This window comes from Dryobates pubescens, chromosome 16 (genome assembly GCF_014839835.1).
Source record: "Dryobates pubescens isolate bDryPub1 chromosome 16, bDryPub1.pri, whole genome shotgun sequence".
NCBI lineage: Eukaryota > Metazoa > Chordata > Aves > Piciformes > Picidae > Dryobates > Dryobates pubescens.
The window spans coordinates 16,676,327-16,700,474 of record NC_071627.1 but is presented as its reverse complement, the minus strand read 5'-3'; the positions used below and the strand labels follow the sequence as shown (position 1 = coordinate 16,700,474).

The window sequence follows — 24,148 nt, the reverse complement described above, 5'->3', positions numbered from 1 at the left end:
AGCAAAAGAACTAAGGAAAGTAAACCCATGTCCTGTTTGGCCTTATTCTGTTTCTTGTTAATCGGCGATTTGCCTTCTTTCAGAGGCGCACTCGGGACTCTGCCTCTCTAATTGCTGGGGTCTGTAAATGGCTGTACACTCAGGAATACTATCCACTACAGACTGTTGTGATGAGTGTTGCTGAATGTACTATGTGGTCTGACCTTTTGGGTTTTGGGGGAGCTGGCTGCTGGGACTGACACAGCTCAGAGGTGAGAGTTGTTCTGGAGCTCAATATGAAGCTTGGCAGCTCAGAGCCCTTTCTGTCCGCAGTGCAACCTTGAGTCCTTTCCAGCAGCAGGGCAATGGAGTGCTGAAGCTCCAGGCTAAGCAGGGCTGTGTGTGGCCCAGAAATATTCAGGGAGATACTGTAGGTCAGGCTCTGATAAAACCTTGCAGGTTCTCGGAACAGCTACTTCTACCAGGCTGGGTGCGGATGGTGAATGGGAAGGACTTGGCCAGCCCTCTCCTGCTGTGATGTAGAATGCATGTTGTGTGAAGCGGTGCTGCTGTAAGGAGCTAGCTCCAGTCCTGTTCCTTCCTTACCTGGAGTCCTCTGGCTCCAGGAGAGCTGCTCAGCAGGGTGCCATTCCTCTTGTTGTGTAACAGCAAACTTTGCTGATACGTGCCAGGGGCTTTTCCCTGCATGGAGAAGGTTGGAGGCCTCAACCCACATTCCCACTGAAGCAGCAGACTTCTCCAGTGACTTCAGTGGGCTGTGACCAGCTCTGTGACATCTCCCTGCCTTGGTTTCTCAGTGCAGAAATACAATACAGGAGCCACGGGCTCCTGGGAGTGCTAGGGGCTTGTTTGTCCTTTATGAAGCACCGAGATGCATGAGAAATATGTGTTGTGAAAACCCCTCCTGAGAATGCAGAGCCTGAGTGTTGTGACTGCTGCTGCTGCTTCTTTGCACTGCAGGCACATACCTTGGGTATGTCCTTACCTGTTGTGTGTACCATTGCTTGGAAGCCAGAAAAAGGGAGGACAACCCTCTTGCTGTCTGAGCTCAGACCAAAAGGAACTAGGGGGGACAGTAGCTGAGTGACCCACTTGTCCTGACCCACTTGTCCAGACCTTCTCTGCTCTTCCCTATGGCTTTGTGGCCCAGGCCTGGCTGTGATGAGTTGCTCTGTGCTGTGCTGGCTGCTGCAGCACAAATACAACCCACTAAGTCTGAGGGAATATGAGGAGCCAGCAGCTGGTTGAGTTAACTACCCTCATGCTGCCTTCTTCTCCCAGCCTTTTAAGGGCAAGCTGCAGGGTGATGGCAGTGCCCACCCAGCTGCTCCAGGTGCCCCAGAGATCTTCCCTCTTGGTCCCCCCACCCCCGCTTCAGCTGGCATACATCTGACAGCTAGGTAGTGGCAGCAGCTGGAAGGAGATACCCAGCAGCACTGTTCATAAAAGTCCAGATGAAGGATTGAAACACCTGCTAGCACCAGGAAAAATGTTTGCTATGGGAGGTTAGGAATTATGCCCTGTGGTGCGCATGGCTGCTTGCATGCATAATTTCCTCATCATTGCCAGTTAAAAAGGCAGGTGATGGATGGGACACTGTAAGCCAAGAGCACAGTGAAGGCAGCAGGCTCAGTCCTTGCCAGGCAGTGGAGATGATGTCTTGCAAACTGTTGTCTTTAGTACCTCGAGGTACCACAAGCATTGTGAGACATCACCTCCTTCTCACTGCACAGAGATGCTGCTTCCTCTTTAAATAAAACCCCTTCTGTTTCTAAGTGCACTGCAAAGATGGGTCCTCCTGGCCAGAATAGTTGTGGGCTTGGAATACAGAGTGAATTCATGGCCACAGGAAGATCAGTGACAGAATTTCATAGAACCAATAAGGTTGGAAAAGACCTCAGAGATCATCAAGTCCAACCTGTCATCCAACACCTCATGTCTAAGTAAGCCATGGCACCAAGTGCCATATCCAATCCCTTTTTGAACACCTCCAGGGATGGTGACTCCATCACCTCCCTGGGCAGCACATTCCAATGGCAAATAACTCTTTCTCTGAAGCACTTTCTCCTCACCTCCAGCCTAAATTTCCTCTGGCACAGCTTGGGACTGTGTCCTCTTGTTCTGGTGCTGGTTGCCTGGGAGGAAGAGACCAACCCCCACCTGGCTACTACCTCCCTTCAGGTAGTTGTAGACAGCAATAAGGTCTCCCCTGAGCCTCCTCTTCTCCAGCCTAAGCAACCCCAGCTCTCTCAGCCTCTCCTCATAGGGCTTGTGCTCAAGACCTCTCCCCAGCCTTGTTGCCCTTCTCTGGACACATTCAAGTGTCTCAATGTCCTTCTTAAACTGAGGGGCCCAGAACTGGACACAGTACTCAAGTTGTGGCCTAATCAGTGCTGAGTACAGGGGCACAATGACTTCCCTGCTCCTGTTGGCCACACTATTTCTGATGCAGGCCAGGATGCCACTGGCCTTCTTGGCCACCTGGGCACACTGCTGGCTCATGTTCAGCTGGCTGTTATCCAGTACCCCCAGGTCCCTTTCTGCCTGGCTCAAATTTCTGGTTGCTCAAATTTCTGTTGATTTAATCTCAAAACTCAATGTGGTTCATACCTTAAGCAAACCCAGTCCAAGCCAAAGGATCCCCTACCGGTGAGATGAGCTAGAATCAGTGCATGATGAAGATAGCTATCTGCCATGAGAAGCTGCTGGAGTTAGTAGCTGCAGGGCTTCTACCACAACTTCTGAAATCTTGGAGATGGCCAAGATGGTCCAGACAGCCCCATACAACCCTGTACCAGTGCCTGGTTCAGTTCACTTGAATGCACATCCCCATCCCTTAGCACATATAGGGGCAACAGCAGCTTCCCTGGATCCATCCTAGCTCACATGCTGAGGTATTGCAGTAACACTTCGTGGGTCAGCCCAGGAACCTGTGCACTGAGTCTCAGTCCTTCTCTGGCCAATGTCACCAGTCTCTTCCAGGAGCTGTTGTTCACCTCACTGATCTGGATGTGCTGCCTGGGCACTGAAATGAGCAAACCTATCAAAAAAAGTCTTACAGAACAGTTTCTTAGATATTGCTACGTGGGCAGACCTCGTTTTTCTCATGTCTCTGTGTGATGCTTTGGGAATTGCTGTTTTCCAGACATTGCTGAGCCCTTCTCCTGGCAAGGTCAGTGCAGGTCAGCTTGGGCATGTGTTGGTGTTGGCTGCTTTGGAAAGACCTTGCCACTGCCTTACCTCTTGCTCTCGTGCTGTCTTTGGTGTGTGCCTCACCAGGTGAATGTTCTGTGCCATGCCCATGTGGTCCTTCTTTGTGGGTGTGCAAAGCCTGGCACGGGGCTCAGCCATTTCTAAGGGGAGAGTGGAATGTAGAAGCAAAAGGCTGGTTCTCTGGCACCACAAAAGAAAGGCTTTAATGTCCTGTTAAGTTTGGTCATATGAAATTTCTTTGAGCCCAAAACCCAGTCTGGGGGTGTAATGAATGCAGCCTTCTCCCTCTATTAGACAGCTCTGATTTCTGCAGCTTTGTAAACATTCCCAAATCCACATGGTGCTGCAGTAGTTGCCTTTCAGAGGCCTATCTCAAAGTGCCTCTCAAAGAAAGAGAGAAATCCTCTATTCTGCTCCAGGTCACAGAGAAAAAGGCATCAAGACAGCACTGCACCTTGTATATGAGAGAAAAACTGACCACATGCAGTTGTAGGGTCTCAAGTGGTGCAAGCCCACTGTCTTGAGTGCCCACTGCAGCACAGCCCTTTGGGTGAAGTGCAGCCTCCTGAAGGTACCCATGAGGAACCCGAACTGGCAGGCAGATCCCTTTCAGCACGCTCCCATGTGCACATAAATGCACTGCCATCAGAAACTGGCTCTGGGGAACTTCCCTGCTCATGCAGTTAGTCTTGGGATTAATTACCAGAAATAATTAAAAATTAAAATGCAGCTAAATAGCCATAAATCAGGGATAAACCAATTGCAAGGCTTATCCTACAGCTACCCCAGCATTATGGCTGCCCCTCAGGAGGGCTGGCACTGCTCTTCACTGATGTCTGTGCTATGAGCTGAGCTGGGATGCTGCACCCACTGTCTGTGCTGTCTGATGCCCTGTGCCAGGAGCTACAGTGACCCACATGGAAGTAGAGCAGAAAGTTGGATGATGTGGAGGTGTGTGCTGCAGAATGGAATGGAATGGAATGGAGTGGAGTGGAATGGAATGGAGTGGAGTGGAATGGAATGGAGTGGAGTGGAGTGGAATGGAATAGAATGGAATTGAATTAACTTAAATTAAGCAGGTTGGAAGAGACCTTTGAGATCATCAAGTCCAACACTATCTAATCAATTAAATCATGGCACCAAGCACCCCATCCAGTCTCTTCCTGAACACCCCAGTGGTGGTGACTCCACCACCTCCCTGGGCAGCCCATTCCAATGGCCAATCACTCTTTCTATGAAGAACTTCTTAACATCCAGCCTAAACCTCCCCTGGCACAGCTTGAGACTGTGTCCTCTTGTTCTGGTGCTGGTTGCCTGGGAGAAGAGACCAACCCCCACCTGGCTACAACCTCCCTTCGGGTAGTTGTAGAGAGCAATAAGGTCTCCCCTGAGCCTCCTCTTCTCCAGGCTAAGCAACCCCAGCTCCCTTAGCCTCTCCTCATAGGGCTTGTGCTCCAAACCCTTCACCAGCTTTGTTGTCCTTCTCTGGACATGTTCCAACAATTCAACATCTTCCTTAAACTGAGAGGCCCAGAACTGGACACAGTACTCAAGGTACTAAAGGATGGATGTCTGCAGCTGGAGGGTAGAAAGGAGCTTCCCTGTGAACCCAAAAGGAAGAGTTTGCCTAGCATAAAAATCACTGAGGTGAGATTTAGTAACTGAAGCCTTACTGGAGTCTCTTTAAAACCACTTTTCTTGGCTACAGTGTTACCTTCAGTATGAGTTGTTGAGTCTCATGGGGATGTTGTGGTTTGGGTTTTGTTGTCTGGATTGGTTGGTTTGTTTTTGTGCATGTATGGTTTATTTGGTTGGTTGGTTTGGTTTGTTTCTAAATAAACATATCCTGTCTCTTTATTTAGTAGCTGAGATAGCAGGTTTAGACCAGTATCTCTTGGTCTGTTCCAACCTGGTTTATCCTATCCTATCCTATCCTATCCTATCCTATCCTATCCTATCCTATCTCCTGGGAAGTCTCTGAAATTGGCAGCTCAAAAACAAATTACTAGATTGTAAGAAGGACTGATATTTCATAGAACATGGAGGTGCATTTAATTTGGAGGCATTTCTGCAGATGTAGCCCATCTTGGCAATTAGTTCCTTCCTTTTTAATTTCACTAATAAGGATGCATGGAAACAGAAACATCATTCATGAGGAATCTTTCTGCTTTGTTCCTTTGGCCTGTTCCATATGTGGCATCCCAGCCTTTTCTCAGGGGCACATGGAGATCTTCCACCTCTCTGTGCTCCTGCAGAATGAGTGTGAATGCCCAGTGTGGTGAGTCAGACAGGTCTTCACCCTGGGCATTCTGCTGGGGTTTAAGATCACTGGTTACACTGGAATTAACCATTGGATTTTATGGGCTCTGCAGCCAGGCTTCAACACCTTTTCCCCGCGATGGGGATGCAGAGGAAAGTTTTGGCTGGATACTTGCTGGTGCCATCACAGCTGTTGGACAGGGAACGATTGAAACTTTTCCTGTTGCCCATTTGTCCTTTCTGTCAGGTCTGCAAGGACAGGAATGCTGACTGATGCCATTAGACTCAAGTGTGAGGAGAAACTTCAGTCCTGTCATCCACATTCTGTTCAAGGGAGCTACATCTGGTTTGAAAGTCCTTGTGAGAGATGAATCAGGTGTTTCTCAGAAGGGTTATTATTGTTACTATATTTATAAGCCAACATGCAATAATTCCAGCCAAGTACTGGGAATCTCTGCTGTGTTTGGGGCTGGACTGTAGAGAATAAGACAGACCATGCTCCAGCGAGCTCCCTGCCCTTTAGGTTCCTGTCAAAGTACAATTTGCTTTTCATTCACAGTATCACAGTATAACTAAGGTTGGAAGAGACCCCAAGGATCATCAAGTCCAACCTGTCCCAACAGACCTCACGACTAGACCATGGCACCAAGTGCCACGTCCAATCCCCTCTTGAACACCTCTAGGGACGGTGACTCCACCACTTCCCTGGGCAGCCCATTCCAATGACGAATGACTTGCTCAGTGAAGAACTTTCTCCTCACTTCGAGTCTAAACCTCCCCTGGCACAGCTTGAGACTGTGTCCTCTTGTTCTGGTGCTGATTGCCTGGGAGAAGAGACCAACCCCTTCCTGTCTACAACCACCTTTCGGGTAGTTGTAGAGGGCAATGAGGTCACCCCTGATCCTTCTCTTCTCCAGGCTAAACAACCCGAGCTCCCTCAGCCTCTCCTCACAGGGCTGTGCTCAAGGCCTCTCACCAGCCTTGTTGCCCTTCTCTGGACACCTTCAAGTGTTTCAATGTCCTTCTTAAACTGAGGGGCCCAGAACTGGACACAGTACTCAAGGTGTGGCCTAACCAATGCAGAGTACAGGGGCACAATGACCTCCCTGCTCCTGCTGGCCACACTATTCCTAATACAGGCCAGGATGCCATTGGCCCTCTTGGCCACCTGGGCACACTGCTGGCTCATGTTTAGGCAGGTGTCAATCAGCACCCCCAGGTCCCTCTCTGTTTGGCAGCTCTCCAGCCACTCCGACCCCAGCCTGTAGCTCTGCATGGGGTTGCCGTGGCCAAAGTGCAGCCCCCGGCACTTGGACTTGTTAAATGCCACACAGGCCCTGGATAAATTCCTACATATTTCTTCATCAAGCCTTTTTTTTTTTTTTTTTTTTTTGCCAAAAGGTTTCACCCAAAGCCTCCTCCAGAATTTCTTTTCATTTAAAAAACAGCTACCATCAGTTTCATTTATTTTTCTTTTTGTCATGGCAGGGGAAGTGGCAACTCTCTAAGCTACCTGCTCCAGACGAAAACCCAGGCACCATATGCAGTGTAACTATTGCTCTCTCTCCCTGTAGCTCAAAAATGCCAAACTATGGGAGAGAATTCATCCCACCAAACGCCCACTAAGCACATATTTTTTTAAATCTGGTTTCTCAGCCTTTAAGGAAAGGAGAAAGGAGAAAGGGAACTCTAGTTATGTTCTTCTTGCCTGCTGGAGCTGGGCCCTGTTTCATGAAATTAAATGGCTATGGATGAAAAAAAAAATTAAATATATATATATATATCTCCAAGGCAAAGATGCTGTTCTCAACAAAGGGAACAGTATATGCCACAGCTTCTGCAGCATTCCTGCAACATGATGTCTTTCCCTGCAGCCTCTCCGTTAGGGATTGATTGTCTAAGAGGAGAATTGCCCGATTCAGAAAGGCTTAAGGCGCACTTCATGAACGGTTTGCTAAGAGGAAGGATAGATGGGCATGTGTGTATGTAAATCTATAAATCATGTCTTGTTCTGCCCCAAAGAGGGCAGCTGAGGTTGGATTCTTTGTCATTTGGTTTTCGCGGTCTCGGGGCGAGCGATAAAGGCAGCAGTGCTGCGCACATGGGGTCAGGGGTTGATGCTGCAGCTCCAGAAGGACAATCTGTGGAAAACAGGAGATAGCATTTATTGTGAGTGCCAGAGACAGAGCTCACAAAGGGATCAACAACATTCACTCTGCTCTGATGTGTTCCCAGTTAAGAGAAAGTCTGGTGAGTTTCTTTCATTTGGGCTTTTTTTTATACAAGGGATGCACTGATTCTGGTCTGAAACCGTGGGGGTTTGGTGGAAATGCTGCTGTAAGCTGCTACTGTTTGCTTCTCCATGCCCATTGCTGCCTCTTCCTGCCCTTCTGCTCAGAAATGCTCTGCTGTGTGTGTGCTGACTTGGCTGGAGTTTTCAACAGGTTTTTCCCCGCTTTGGCACTGGCAGGTTTTGGAGGAGGGGTGTTGATGCTAGGAGTTTGTGCCAACACCTATCTCAGAGTTGTGGAAGGGCCTTGCAAAGCACCTGTGCTGTGAGCAGGGGTCCTCTGGGAGGTGCTCTGAACAGGGTTGTCAGGGTTCAGTAGCCAGCTGCCTGAAGACCTACCATATTTGTCCCCCAGAAAGCTTTCCCACTGCTCAAGCCTGCAGCCTTCATGCAACACTGGAGTACCAGTGAAATGATGCTGTGCATGGTCCCCTCCTTGGGATGACCCAGAGAAGGAACACCATAGGAGGGGCATATCTGAATCCCTTGCCCAAAGGCATGCTTTCTTCTAGCTGAAGCTGTGCCTAGGGATCATCTTTTCCAGGAAAGCCCCCAGAGAAGAGTTGTTGGACTACACAGAAATCCCTGTGGTGCCTGTTTGCATGAATCTGAACCCCAGGCCAGGAGCAGCTCTGTGTCTGTGGTACTTCCTGAGCCTGCTCTTGCATCAGTTTAGATTCGCTCAATGAAATGCCAGGGGCAGCTCTGTGATCCCATACAAATGTTGTGCTGGCTTTATCTCCACAGCTGCTCCAGGTGAAGGAGGTACAGGTGGTGGGATGTGGTTTCCTACGCCTGGCACGGCACAGAGCTGCGGTGGTGAGGCAGGCACTGATCTCACTGCCACCACGGCTGAGCCCCTGGCGAGGCACATCTGGTGTGAGAGCTTTGACTCATCTCTCGCCTGGCTTGTGCTGGGTGTTCTGAGTGAAGCACAGGAGGTGTGCAGAACAAAAGGCTTTGCTCATTTCTACGTGGATGCTCTACCTGCCCTGCTGCCCCCTGCCTGTGTTTTCCCTGTGAAGTGACATGCTGGTGGACAGCCACGTGCAATCCTCTGCGTGGCCCTGGCACAGCAGGTCCACTCAGGCAGAGGTGCAGGGCTTTGGTGGGCTGTACTCTGCCTCCAGGCCCTGCAGAGTTCTCTGCCAACCCATCAGGCAATAGCTTTGTGGTGGCATAGCTGGCATGGCATCATGGGCATCCCCCAGGCATAGAGCTTCCTGCTCAACGGTGAGCCATCAGGAATCAACTCCCTTTTGCTATAGTCTGTGTGAAAAGATTGGGAAGGCTGAGCAAGAAGTGGGAGATGTTTTATTCCTTTGATAATTTTCTGCACTATCCAGTATCCCTCTGCTCCCTCTTCTTACTTCATTTCAGGAGAGTAACTCCCCTGTAGACACTTAAGTTGGTTCCATACTTAGGTGTCAGAGGTGGCATGTGTGGGGTTTGGTTTGGATTTTTTCCCACGAGTTCCTAAGAGGTAAAATTTTATCAGCTACTACCTTTGAAAGAGACCTTTCAGTCATTGCCCTGTCTGGGGAAATGAGTAACAGGTGAGAGAGCTCAAAGCATGGGCAGACATCCTATGCTTGTGTTTCTCGCTTGTCATCCCTTCCCCAGAGAGCTCCCTGAGGTCACCCATTGCTGTCCGCCTGCTTTGTCTGCCTGCTTTATCTTCCACAGTGACCTCGCTTCCTTTACTAGGAAAACATTGATCTTTAGTCAGCCCCAGGAAAGGGCACTTAGCTACCCCAGAAGCATCCCAGTTCTGACAGATTTGCCTTGGCAGCAGCACGCTGCTTCTCAAAGAGTTCAGAAGAAACCCTCCTGCTAGCAAATGTAGATTGTGCTTTTAAAATATCTTCTGGATGCATTTCTTTTTCTCTCTGGGGAGGATTTCTCAAACTCCCACAATTCTTCATGTGGTATTCTATGATTTGTGTCTCATAACTTGCATCCTCCTTGCCTGTGGAAAGACTGCTCCCTGCTAACACCAGACCAGGGACTGCATGGGTGGTGGAAACAAAGCCCAGATTTAATGGACTGAGAAGGCAGAGAGCCAAGGGGATCAGGATGGCTTTGGAAGTGGGTACCCAGTCTCCTCTCTGTGACCTTTGCTAAATATGGCCCTCTTTATATTTACCAGCAGAGGGAATGGAAACCATAGGGGAGTCAGGAGCAACAGTAGCAGATGTTGGGCTCTGGATTTGTTTGTTTGGATCTCCCAAGCACACTCTGATCCCAAACTTTTCTGCTCTGATGAGTGGACCTCAGTAAATGGACTCCAGTACTTTTAGTCGACTCCAGTACTTTTAGTCCAGCCTGTAGTGCACAAGTGTCCCCCAGCTTCTCACACACACTTCCATTTTCTCCAGGGTGGCTGCTCATCATCCCAATTGCGCATCATCCTACCTGCCAAGCACAGCCTCTGCCCCTGGAGATGGCAGGTCCTCCCTCAGCTGCCTCTGCCCAGGCTTCCCCACCAGCAAGTGATAGCTGATCTCATTCCCAGGGCTACTGAACCAATGTCACTTTTCAAGATGTCATTACCATGTGGTACTTGGGAGAGGAGGAGTTCTCCCAGGGGCTCTTATTTATCTTCTACATATCACTGTTTATCAGAAATCATGCTCATTTGCTGAGAAGTCCCAGCTTGCAAATCTGTTTCCTTGTTAGCACTTCCTATTCCTCACACTTCTGAAAATCATCCTCTCGAATTAGCTTGTGTACAGCACTCAGAGACTCCTTCCTTTTAGTTCTTGATAGTACTTTCCAAGATCAGCTTGTTGCATCCAAAGCCAAGTCCTCCTGCTTTTCTTCCCTTATGAAAACAACAATTTGCATTTATGCCATGTTCTTCAGATCTGCTGTGTGAACATTAGCTAGCCCTGCTGTAGGACACAGGAGTGTTTCTGCTGGGCAGATGAAGAAAGTAAGGCAGAAGAGTAACTAGTTTGTGAAGGTCACACAGCAAAGCAGGAGAGGGGCTAGGATAACCTGCTCTTTCTTCCCTGCTCCAGTCACAGCCACACAGCACTAACAGTCCAAATTAAGAGATTAGAATGCATAATCCATACTGGTGTGGCAAAAATTCTCTGCATCATATTACACTGTCACATAAAATGATGACTCATTTGATAACACAGCCCACAACTAGTTCCTTTATGTTAAAATTACGTGGACAAGGCTGGGTTTAAAAAGAAAAAGGAGAGCTTGTTATGTGTGCAGTGAATGCTGAGTTATAGCTGCTCTCATGGATTTTATTTTGGCTGATGCTGAAGGAGCATTTGTGAGCCTGTTTGTTGACGGTGGTGCTTGGGACCAGAGATGCTGACATTCCACTAACAATAATAGGAACTGCCTCTGTTTGTTTCTAAATTGGAAATTCTTCCTTACATGGGCCCAACCCACCCTCCGCCCTCGCTGAAGGAAAGGGCATTTGTCTGGGCCTTGCAGATGGAGCATCTCCCAGCAGTGCTGGTGCCCCTAGGGCTGCAGGGCTGGAGCTGTGTTTGGTCGTTGCCAGAAGCCACTCTTCTCCCCGGGAGCTATGGAATGGCTGAGGACTGACCCATGGTGATGCTTTTGGGCTCTCTGGAGAGAAAACACCATTTATCTAGAGCAATTTGTAACACAGCAGAGCAGCCAGCTCTATTGCACACTGCTCAGGAAAAGATGGTTTCTTTCACCAAGTCTCCTCATTGATACCTCCTGTCTGCTGGCTCTGCTCTCCTTGTCCTCCCCTGCCACCTCACTGTCCTGGCTGCCATCCTGGCTTCAGCCTTTTGTGACTGCTGCCATTTGGGGACTGTGTTGTTGTTATACTTACCAAAGCCGTTTGGGATGTGGCTTGCGCAAGTGACACTGAACTGTAGTTTTCCACACTGTGGTTTCACCATTTCCTTTTCCTCTTTCTGCCTGGTCTGTAATTCCTGCAGCTGAGGAATCCATTGCAGAGTCCTCTTTGCCAGCAGTGCCCACACGTTCTCTGGCTGAGAGTCACTCTGGCATCTCCTCAGAGATTACTTTTCCATACGCTGCACGGCTAGTGCACATTACAGCCACTTGCTGCACTGTGAACCTAGAAGTGTGGTCAGGGCAGATGGTCACTGCTTCTTTTGAAGCCCTGAAGGGCTTGTTTGGCCATAGGACCGATCCATCTCTGTGGGCTGCGTTTCCCTATTTGCGTCAGATCCCATGGGTCGCTTCTGGCCCAAGACTATTCCGCCCCATCTCCCAGAAAACGTGGTTTAAACTCCCCAGCTTTGGGTAAATAAGCCTCAAGGCAGCCAAATCTCCAGCAGGCAATAAAGACTTGGATCAGGAAGCAGCTTCGATTGCTGCATAGTCAAGGCCAGTTCAAGAAGATCTTTGGAAGATTTTCCTACTGTTGTGCTGGAAGCTCCTGCTTCCCTTGATTTCTTAGAGGGAAAAAAAAAAGTAAAACCCACTTTCTGTTCATGACCTGTGGAGACCCTGTGCATCCTGTGCTAGTGCTGAGAGCAGGGGAGGGAAGTAATTGCTTTCAGCAGTTGGAAGGCGTGGGTGGCAGGATGGCTTTGCGCAGTGCCGGAGGACGCTCCGTACATCCATCCCTCCTAAACAAATACCTCTTGAAATGGGTGTCATGGGAATTCAGGGAACACTGTTGGGGGGTTTTCCCCCCTCTTTTTTATTTCCTTGGCTCTAAGTAGAAGCAAGGCTTATGAGTACTCTACTTCCATAGGTGAGGTGTGGAGGCTGGGAAGCTGTGATATGAGGAACACTTTGCCTTTATCACAGAATGACAGGGGTTGAAGGGACTACTGGAGATCATCTAGTCCAAACCCACCCTCAGAGTAGGTTCATCTAGAGGAGGTTGTACAGGGTGATGTCCAGGCACGTTTTGAATGACTCCAGAGAAGGAGACTCCACTGCCTCTCTGGGCAGCCTGTTCCAGGGCACTGCTACTATGAAGTAAAGAAATTCCTTCTCATGTTTAGATGGAACTTTCTGAGTTCAGGTTTGTGCCTGTTGCCTCTTGTCCTGTCACTGGACAGTGCTGAAGGGAAACTGGCCTCATCTTCCTGACACCTGCTCTTTAAGTATTTATAAGCATTGATAACACCCCACCTCAGACTTCTCTTTTCTAGGCTAAAAAGCCCCAAGTTCCTCAGTCTTCTTTCATAAGGCAGATGTTCTAGTCCATAATCATCTTCATAGTACTCTCAAGCACTCCCCCTGTCCTTCTTGAACTGGGGAGCCCAGAACTGTACACAATACTCCAGATGAGGCCTCACCAGGGCAAATCTGCTCTCTCTTGGACAAGTCAGTTTAACAAATAGGATGAAGAAAGAAAGACAGGGTGCTGGCAGGATCATGACTTCTATAGGAGCAAACACACCACCACCATTCAGCACAGATTTTTTGCTGCTCATGTGTCAGTAGTAGGAAGGAATAATATCCATGATACTGCTTGATGCATCCATGATGGAAATGTACTAGTTGAAGAAGATGTATTGTATGATGTGCATGTCAGAGTAACTGTGCTCCTTTAGACTTGGTGGTATTGGAAGACCTTAGGCAGTCCATTCACGTACTTCTACAGGGTATCTTTTGTCTGCAGTCTCTCAGAGTTCCCAGGGAGCTCCTGCTAAGTAGGAGAGGGAGGTGTTTCAAGGTGAGATGTGATGGAAGTGGAAGTGGTTTGGACAGTCTCAGAGCTCTGGACAGATAGGGCTCCAAGTATCTACTCAGATTTAGAGTCACAGAGGAGAAAAAAAAAAAAAGAGAGAGAACTGAAGGTGCAGGGGTGTGAACCCCAGGATGTGGAGCACAGGTATGTGCATCTCTGGAGGGGCCTGCAAGCAGGAATCTGCTCTTTGGTAAAAGGCAGAGATTTAGGGTTTCAGTGGAGGTCAGCTGTGAGGAAGACAGAATGACAGAACTGGCCAGTTTGAGAGTGGAGGAGTAAAACTGGTGCTTGCTGGGAAGCTGCCAGCAGTGACTGCAGCTGTGCTCTGTGGGTCAGGGCGAGTGCACCCTGGGGTGCAGCTGGAGGCAGGACTGGAGGAGATTGCTCTGCTCCAGGGCAGGAGGGCTTGCTGCCCTGAAGGGAAAGATGGACAGATTTTTCAGTGTTTTATCTCACTGTTGCTGAATGAGATGAGTCTATCATTATTTACTGCCATCTGTTAGATAGACAAGAATGGCAGCTGCTGATGGTGATACCTTACATCTTGCAATGTCTTTCAGCCCCCAAAATCCAAGCTCCCAAGGGATTTACAAGAACAATGCAATAAGTCTGATGTCAGAAGAAGAGTATCACCTCAGGCTGGTATCAATCAGTGGAAATGTAGCTGTTTGTAAGCTATTTGCATCCCCAGAATCGCTGCATTTATGTCTTTGTGTGTTTAAGTGACTGCTAACAGGCAGTACAGCCCAGACCTTCTCCTGAGAGGTCTGACCTTTCTACATGGGTATAGGAGGGCTTGCATCATATCCCTCTCTGTGACAAATCTGGGATGGAATTCACCACATTTCTGATCCAGAAAGAAATTTGTCTCTCTTTTGGGGGTTTTGTGCCGTATTTTAAAAGCCTGGATACAAATCCGTGCACAGTAAGATTTAGAGGTGATTAAAGTGAGCTGAGAAGCAGATGTCTGACATCACTGTAGCACAGAAAGCCTCCCAGAGACTTTTTCCCTTGCATGGTATTACCCTGATCATTCTCCACTGATCCCACTAAGATGAATTTGTTAGGGAGTGCCATAGAAGAAGCAGAGGGAGAAGCAGCAGTACAGTATGTACAGCTGGAAGGATCCAGTCCTGAGAGCTGTTTTGTGGCTCCTCTGCTCCCAAGTCTGCCGATGGCCAATGAGGTGACCTTGTACATGTCTTCTGGGTTCCTTGTACCTTGGTTTCATCACAAATAAATGTCACTCACCTCGCCTGCAAAATGGTTTAAGATCTAGCAATAAAAATACTAGGAAGGAGCTTGGTGATATTACTATTTTATATCTGTGAGAAGGCAGATACTGAAGCAAGTAACAGGAGCATGCAGGTCACCCTGTCCCTTGATCAAAATGAGGGTGAGAGAGGAAAGGGAATTTCTTCAGAGGAGAAGCCATCTGCCAGGCTTACAGAAGAAATTACTGAAGTGTGTTATCAACAGTTATCAAAACTTACTGGAGCAGAAAGAATTTTAAGATGCTAATGAGCTTTCATTTGTGGTGCCTTGGTTGGGACAGTTGATTTCCTTCCTGTATTTCTCCAGGCTGGGCAGTGACTTTGCATTGCCTTTCAGTCCTCAGTGTTGGTTTCTGGTTTTCTTGTACTTACTTAGTGTGGTTTCTGGAGAGGGTGAAGTCATCCTTGCTCAACTATTTCTCATGCTTATTGTTTTACACTGTGTGAGGAGGGTAATTTTAACAAACTCTACATTTTTACAATGCCAAGAAGCAGGAGCGTTGATTGCATTCTTGGAGGCTGCCTCCATGTCCTAAGGATGTGCATTTCCATTTTATTGTCTTCTATTTTTACTTCGGTTTTGGGGAGGTGGAAGGGCTGGAACACCCTGGGGACGGGCAGCGACTGTCTCCGGCCTGGTGTGGTCGGTGTGTGGATGGAGGGATGCGGCAGCCCCCGGGGAAGTGGCACACAGCCCACACATGGCACACACATGAGCTGCCCTGGCAGCTCGTAGGCAGCCGCAAAGGCCCGGCTGCAGAGAACCCCTCTGCTGCCTCTGGCTTTTTAAGGCTCATTTAAGCCCTAAAATAACAACTACCACTCCCTGCTGAGGGAAACCGGTCGGGATTAGCTAAAGCCTCCCATTCCTGCTGCCTAGTGAAACGAGGACTTTCCCCTCTGTAAACGGGATGACATTGCACCCCTCCCCTTCTCCCCGAAGGGCAGCGGCGGTGCTGCAGCCACTCGCTCCTGCCCTCTGACAGCTCCTGCGGCTGGCTCACAGCTCAGGGCACCAAAGACAGTGGGAGACATGCTAATCTAAGAAGACAGCAGATGGGTGCAAGCGTTTTTAAGAACAGCTGCTGGTGTCTCATTCAATAATCCCATTTTTAACAAATCCATATGATGGCAAAAAATACTGAAAATTAGGGTTTTTTTATCCCCAGTCATTTCCTGAGCCATACTTGACCTGTTCAATATGATCTAGGGATTAAAAGCTTGTTATTTCAGCTTCCCTACAACAGATCTCTGCCACACCATCGAGCTACCGGTGCTTGACTCTCCCCTTCCTTCCACCTCTTTTTTTTGTGTCCCAGGACATGTGCTAGTCCACTGATGTGACTCCTGCTAAGGGCTACAGTGGATTTCCCCAACCACCCTGTGCCGCCGCGGCAGCAGCCCAGTGTGTTGGTTGCAGCACGTTTTGTATCTCCAATGCTCCCACTTCTCCATTCTTAAAAACTAGGAAAACTGCCTCAGAGGAGAAAGGCTTGGCAGCACCACCCCTCAGCAGCACAAGTGTGAAGAAAAGGAAGCCCTTGCTCTTCCCTAATGGGGCTATAAACGAGCTTTTACGTCTGAGATGGGAAGAGAGAGAAATAGTGTGGCAAATCTTGTCAATGCTGCTCTTCAGGCTGTCGGCTGAGGTGTCCTTCATCACCATGGCACTGGTGTGCTTCAAACTATTAACAAATTTGCCAACACATGGCTCTTGCTAATTCCCTCAATTCCCAGACGGGGAAGCCGTGTCACTGAGATGCAAAGTGGCTGATCCGAGGTCACGCCGTAAGTACAGGGCACGGACGGGAGAAGAGCTGGGGTTTGTGGACTCCCAGTGCAGCTGGTACCCATTGGGAAGGTTTTGCTGACAGAAAGATCTGTTCTAAGGGTAAAGCTGGAATTGCCCTCCTGCTCTCCAAACCTCTTTCTTCCTAAGGAAGGAAGAATGATTTTGCTTTTGTGGTTTGGTTTTGTTGTTTTTTAAGTAAGGCCAAAGGTCGTTTCCAGGGGTCCTGCGGACCCTCTCGGAAACAGCCGGTGCCGTGTTTACCCAACGCTCCGGCCGGCAGCTGCTGCAACAGATGCCGGTACCCGCTGCGCTTTCTCACTCCCCTTGCAGCCCGGCGGCCCGTGCCGGGGGACGTCCCAGAAAGGCACTAGGGAAAGGCTGGGGGTCCGGGGTCCGCGGGCAGCAGCAGCACGTGAGGCTCGGTGGCGGCTCCGTCGGGGCGGGCGGTGGGGCGGGCGGCGGGGCGGGGCGGGAGGTGGGGCGGCGGCGAGCGGCGGCGGGAGGCGGGCGCTGTCCATGGCCCTGCGGAGCGCCGGGCCGCCCCGGGCTCCGCCGCGCCGCCGAGCGGAGCGATGGGCAACACGGTGCACAAGACCCTGGCAGGTACTGGCGAGGGACGCGGGACGCGGGGGGCTGCGCTGCCCCTCGGCGAGGGGAGGGGGCTGCGGGGCGCGTCCCGTCCAAGGAGATGCTGTGGGCGAGCTGGGCGCGGCGGAGGGAGCGACCCGGGGGGAGGGCGAGCCGGGACCCCGGGTCCCAGCCCCGCGAACCTGCGGAGCGGCTCCAGGCAAGCCGAATATTTTTAAGAAAGAATTGTTATAAGTGTGGTTGGTACTGGTCCCCCCGCGGCGGGCACCGAGGCGGGGATGCTGAAGGGGGGCGCAGCTTCGCCCATGTGAGAGCGACAAAAGCGGGTGAAGTGGAGCTGTTCTCGCAGGTGAAGGAGGGATCCCTAGCCTCTCACTGAATCTTGTTAGCAGCTTGCTTTCGTCTCCGTCCCCCTCTTGGTTTTTTTTTTTTTTCTTTTTAAAGAAAAAAATGCGTGTGTGTGTGTGTGTGTAAAAGCACAACTTTGTAATGTGGTTCGTTGTTCAGAGCCACCAGAAGAAAACTATTTGAAAGCAAGTCTGAAATGTTTGGTAGACTGCCATGGTTTAAACTGCCTTTTTAGTGAATTCTGCTCTTATACAAGAGATGCACAGATTCTTTTCCTTTGCAAGTTCAGAACTGTGGGGCTCTTTCCTCCTCAGAGAACCGATGTATAATAAAAGCAGTTAGTCTCTATAGAATCAGCAGGATTGAATTACTGAGCCCTTGCCAGTCTCTGTCTTCAGCTAGTTTGCTTTTATTTTCAGCTAGTTTGCTTTTATTTTCTGATGTTGCAGAGCTCCTGCATTGTACCCTTTGTGCTTTGCAATCCCCTAAATAAAAAGGGTATTATTAAACTTATTTAAAGGAGCAGGAGGACCTATTGAACATACACACATGCCTCCCTGTAATCAGCCAGGGAGCTGAATATAGAAATAAAGAGAGGAATAGATTTGCATTTGGATGTGCCATTTATTGTCTTTGCAAAGAGAGGGTGCATGGGACCTTCAAGGCACAAAAGAAAGCTACTATGCTTGTGGTTTGGCTATGAACCTGTGATTAGCTTTCTACTTGCATCTCCTCTTATCCTCTATTACATTTAAATGGGAAATTAGCTCCTTTCACAATAAGGAAGTTTAAATTTTTCTAAATACCTCACCAACTGGCAAATAGAGGCATTGTGAGGAGTGCACCACCTCATTTTGTGGGTTGACTTCTCAGCTAGAGGCGATACCAAGGGGCACATGCAAAAAACATCTGCAAGAGCCAGGGAAATAGCCTCGGGTCAAGGGGAGGTTACTTCAGTAAGGCAAGAACTTCCCAAAGAGAAAAAAATACGTGTACCTGCTGGGCTGTGGGATCTAGCTGTGAGCGCTGTTCCAGAAGGCTGAGAATTGTATCAGCCATTCTGCCTATTGCTAGAACAGTCTCTCCTGAGCAGCCTTCGTAGGCACAGCCTCACACACGTGAAGTTAAAAAAAGGGATGACATCAGCTGTACCGCAGTTGTGTGATTAAAGAGTTCCTAGCGGTGCTTTCAAATGAAGTTGTTAAGAAAGAGGAAAAGTCGGTAGGGAAAAAAACCTGAAGACTCGATTTATGCGGACCTCCCAGCTCAACCATTGTTCTGGTGGCCTAGAAAAATCTCCATCCTGTCCTGCCAGGTGGAGACTGTCTGTAAGGATTGCTTTGCTGGGGATAGTCCATTCGCAAACATTTGTCAAGTTGCGCAAGGCGAGAGCACGCAGGACGCTTGAGCGCCGTCTGCTAACGTGCTGGGAGATGCTGAAGTGTCTCCATCCCCCAAACTCAGCTGTGTGCAGTAATTACAGTCAACGTAAGCTGCTAACCTGTGGCTGCAGAAGAGGTTTTGGATGCTTGCAGCATGGAAGTTTACAAATGTCTTTTGTCGAGTTGGACGCCGTTCGGCAGTGTTTCATATCGGTGTGCTCGGCTGTGTTGTTTGCCTTTCATTATCCAAATGGTATTACAGAAGGAAGCAGGTTCAGAACTGTTCTTGGAACGGTCCTCTTGAAAATTATAAGATTTTTCTGGAAGACTGAATTGTTGGATGAAATCCTATTTATAAATGCTGCGACTGTTTAGAGTTACTCAAAGATAATCAATCAGAATTAAGTCTTTCCTCTTCTCTGTCCAAAATCCATCTCTTTCTTCACCCTGGCAAGGCTGAGCAGTGCACTTTCACTCTCATTTTAACTCACAGAGGAGTTGCCCTCCCCTGTCTCACGGAGTGAAGTAATTTGTTACAAACAAACCCCCAAACCAAAATTTGCCTGCCTGTTGTGTTAAATTGATTAACTGTAGAAGCCTACAGATGTTGTTCCACTTCTGTTGTTTTGCTCACTGTGAGTAGCTCAAGGTGGAAAATGTCTTTCCATTCTGATCCAAATGTAGAGGAAATGTGGAGGAACCTTCATCATCTGGCTCCTGGAAAAGCCGAACAATCAACACTTCGGGTTTTATATATAGAAATGGAAATAGCCTCCTCAAATAGTGGAATTCAATTTAAAATCCTGTTGAATGTGGTTCAGCTCATTTTTATACTGAAGTTTGTTCAAATATATTTCCTGTGCTTGCTGCATTTTTAAATCCTTGCACATTTCCATGTAGTGATACAAGAGCACACGCTGTCGGTGCCCGAGAAATCTCTATCGGGAGCTTGGGAAACTTGGGCTTGCCAAGTATCTGATGGTTAACACACAATGGATGAAGGCTTTGTCAAATTAACAGCGAGGTTTCTAACCAGAGTGGTATTGAAATGAGTAATAGGCTAGGACTAATGAAAGGCAGCTTCTATATTTGAACCGCTCGAGGAGGCATTTGAATGGAAAAGAGCGGAGATGTGTCAGATACGCTTAACAACGGTCCTGAGGTGGTGGAGGAAATCACTCTTATCTAGATGACAGCTCAATGATACATGACACATTCCTTCAGCAGGATGGTTGCCTCCTGTGGCTGGCCTGACCTCGATGGGGGTGAGGAGGACCTCCTTGCCTTCGGGCTTTTCCGTGGTGCTGGCTCCTGCCGCCAGCCACTAGCCCATTGCCAGTGGGGGAAGCTCCTACTGCATTGTCTCCAGCACAGGGTGGGAATTTACACTTGGTCACAGCTGGTTTCTTGTCTCCTTCCCCTTACCACTGCCCTTTGTCTGAGACGATTTGTGGGCAGGAGGTTAGGCAAGAGTGAATTCTTCATTACTGAGGCACCCTGCTTCTGTGTTCTCCTACAGGTGATAAACTAGGCGTGCAGCATTGCCACCAATGGGCGGAACGTGTCCTGACCTGCAGAGTGGACTGGGAGGCTGGGTGGATGGTGATTGTGGATGGGTAGAATACTGGTATTGAGCTTTATGGCTTTGGGGCACCTGCAGTGCTCCACAGAGGAGGTGTTAACTCAGAGGTGAATGAGACACCAAGCAGCACATGTCTGCACTCTGATATTGTGGTTGGTGCTGATTTCTCCATGCTAATTGCTTTCTGTGGCAGACACTTTGAAGAGAGCCAAAAAAATTGGTTAGTAGCCATACGGTGGGGATGAAGCCTCCCTTGATGAGGGGAGGCCAAGAGCCCAGTGGTACTTAAGAACTGGCAGACTGGGAGAGGTAAAACCTCCCCCTACTCAGCTAAGTCCTTACATGGAGCTGCAAGATGCAGGAAAAAGTAAGAGACAACATCTAAGACAGCTGGGCAAGCAGCAAGTGTCCCTGCAGTGCACGGCAGCTTGTCACGGTGGAGTGAGCATGGACAGCTGCCGATGGGCAGGGCAGGAAGGAGGCACTCACTGGCTGAAGCACAAGTAAAGGCCTTTCCAGTTGCGATCCAGTTGTTGATCCTGGCCCAAATAGGGTCACTGGTATTTAACCAAGGAGCCAATTTCCCTTTTAAGAATCTGGCTGGGATCTGATTGCAGTGCTTCTCCCACAGCCTTCCTCACAACTGCAAGGAATACCAAGTATGAGTGGTATTTGTGTCTGGTAAACACAAGGGAGAATGGGGCTTATTCTGGCAGAAATTACTTCAATTTCTTATTTTCAAGAAATTATTTTGTATTCTTAAGAAAAATGGTTTAAATAATTAACCCTTCCTCAGCAGTTCAGAAATACTAACTATGGACCCTCACCAGGTTGATGCTCCCATCTGCCATTCTTTTGCAAAGTGGCGATGGTTGTAGGGTCCCAGTTACAGTAGAGCTGCAGTGTAAGAATTGAGTAGCACAGATTGTGCAGTGGAAAGACGTGTCCCTGCCTTTTCCAGGAGCTCAATTCTCTGCTTCAAAGGGCATTTTTGTTTAGATTCATCCTCTGGTCCCTCCTGCCCCTTTAGTTGCTAGTGATCCAATGCAGGGAGGAGTTCTCAGTGAGTAGGGAATTAGTTCAATAAATTGTTTGGTTTGGTTCCAGTCTGACTTGAACAAAACTACAGAATAACACATCAGGTTGTTCTGGTTTGAGTGAAAAAATGTACCTGTTCAGACCAGTTTTTGGTTTGGGTTTGGTTCAACTCTCATCAACACTGATTACAGGTGTTAATCCTGCCTCAATAACAGCTCTATTTTGCCTGGTTTTCTGCCTCTTTTAGTCTGAGTTACGAGGTTTCTAGAGCCTGTCATTGATTTTGCTCCTGACTCCCTGCGTGACCTTTGAGCAAGTGGCTTTTTCATAATCTTGCTTTGTGTGTAAGGGAGATAGGAAACAGTTTGGTTCACATGGGCATATGAGAGTTAATTAATTAACATGCAGGCATGAAGCATCTCCAGGAAGGTCACAGAACTGAAAAAAAAAAAGAGAGAGAGAGATTAATTCACTGCTTCTTTTGTAGCTTTCTGCTTTTCCACTTTTTGAAGGGAAACCTGTGAAACTGCTCAGCCTTCAATGTGATTTAGAGCTGGAACAGGTTGATCGTATACTGAGAACTATCTTTAACCAGCCTTGCACAGTACATACCCAAAAATGTGCTGCAGCCAACTGGCATGATTAATTCAGCACTGCCACAGGCATCTCAGCTGTTGAGACTGGAGAAACAATTGCACCAGCGTGCAGGAAGGCATCACCTATCACGACGGTGCTAAGTGGAGCGGTGTGTCATGCCCCATGGCCAGTGTGCATTGCCAAGTGTGTCATTAAAGCAAGAGCTTTTTGTTGCTCTCCACTCTCACACTGGATAGTGCTGGGCAGGTGCCCTCACTTCTGTTCTACTGTTTATGCTCTGGAGGGGAATTGCTTTACTAAGAGGTAGGATATCTGTCAAACAGATCCTTTCCCCTTTTATTTCTCTAGCTAATTGCTGCAGGTTAGAAGGACCTGTGTGTCACCATCTGGCCCTGCTGTAGATGCTTAAAATCACACCCCTAAGTCTCTGTGTGTAGGCAAAACTCTTAGCGAACCCTCACTACAGGCAAAGGAAATTGCTACTTCCTGACACCTTATAATTTGACAATCTATGGAGGTGCTTAAGTGTGTTTAAGGTGTTTAACTTTAGGCAGTCAAATTTGAATGTGCGGGCATTAATGTTTACTTGACATGAAAAGGATGAGTCACATTCCAGCTTATGCTGTGCTTCTCATTCTAGTGCAGATCCTCCTTGCATATCACATTCGATGGCTTTTCAGTCAGGAATGCAAAGGTCCTCCTTAGCTCCAGTGGGTTTAGCCTTCCAGCTCATTGAGTTTTGGAGTCCCACTTCTGGACGGTCAGTGTCCCGCTGCACTGCTTGCCTTGAAAGGAAACAGTTTCCTTCTCATCAGCATCGCGCTGTTTACAGAGCCTATCGCTGAGGGTTGGCAGCTAAAATAAGAGTAGGCTTTCCCTAAGGTGGGGTGTGCGTGTCACTGTGATGGATGTGGTGGGTTCAGGAGAGAAGAAGGGAAGGAAACTGCTAAACCAAGCAGGGGTGGAGCTAGCAAGAACCCAGGAGCAGGGGCTCACTTGCTGGGGTAGCTTCAAGAGCTGCAAGATGAGATGAGGCCAGGTGTGATTCCCTGAAACGCGTGTCAGATCTCATCTGGGCTTCCTTATGGAGAAGGTGTGTGCTATCTCTGCCATCTTTTCTCTTTTTATTTCCATCTGTCTTATCTCCTTTGTTTGTCTCCTTTCTTGTGCCCGGAGCAGTTTGGCGTCCCTGCCCCTGTCACGCCAGCCAAACCACAGGGCTGACTCACGACATGCACTTTCCCTGCTCCTAATGAGCTCCTCAGCCACATGCTCATTTGGGGTGCCCTGGCATCAAAAAATTACAGCTTGGCCAGTGAACCATTCTCCAAACTCTACCCAGAGAGCAGATGCATGCTCACTTACCAGCCAACACAGAAAGAGGTGTTGGAAGGGACCTGGCTTCTTGTCACATCTTGGGGAGGCTTTCCTGTGACAGCTGGTGGAAATTTTGTGATGGGAGCATTTCCATTTGTTGTTCTGTCTTGTCACTTAGCTTCTGCACCCTTGCCCTTGGCATCACTAATCTGCTGTGTCCTGGAAGGGCCTGATGCTATGTCAACAGCCCATATTACTGTATTTGATGGCCCCAGTGCCATTAGGTGGTGAGGTCCTCCCACATCTCTGAAGACCTCCACATTCCACCTCTTTTTGTGCTGCAAATACAAGAAGATTGCCCCATGGCATTAACTGAGGCAGTCTCTTTCTGGTGGTTGCTTAAATAAGTTGTTGCATATCCATGGGAGGACGTGCTTGGTGGGAAGGAGATGGTGTTTACTCTGGATTATTCCATGTCTTGATGATGATTGTATTTTTTCACTTCTATATGTTAAAAGACATGAATCACTGGCACCAGACGTCTGGTTGAAAGCTTTATCTCAGCATACCTGAGCCAGCTTTTCCCTTCAGACCTGGATGCCCTGTTGTCTCAATTACTGAGTGCTGGAACATTACATTCCTGGTGTCTGAACAGTTGATGTGGGGCTTTGGGGAGGAGAGAGGGAGGGGAAAGTGATTTCTTGCTTGTTAATTTGTTTTTCCCCTCTGTGTCCAGGGAGATATCTTCCTCTGCTTTGTGTAAGCTGGGCTTGTTTTCCACGCAGGAGTTT

The 24,148-nt window shown here is 48.6% G+C and overlaps 1 protein-coding gene across 2 annotated transcripts in view; it reads left to right on the top strand.

Annotated features, from left to right (window-relative positions):
- Positions 1 to 24,148, top strand: part of NEURL1B (neuralized E3 ubiquitin protein ligase 1B) — a 99,650-nt gene that overhangs the window by 47,790 nt on the left and 27,712 nt on the right. Inside the window, exon 1 of one of the 2 annotated variants that reach the window (XM_054168449.1) lies at positions 17,019 to 17,108. The exons of the other annotated variant lie outside the window; for it this stretch is intronic. Coding sequence (XP_054024424.1) covers positions 17,078 to 17,108 — 31 coding nt within the window. The 5' untranslated portion in view covers positions 17,019 to 17,077. Of the gene's footprint in view, positions 1 to 17,018; positions 17,109 to 24,148 lie in introns of those variants that run through there. 2 annotated transcript variants of the gene reach the window in all.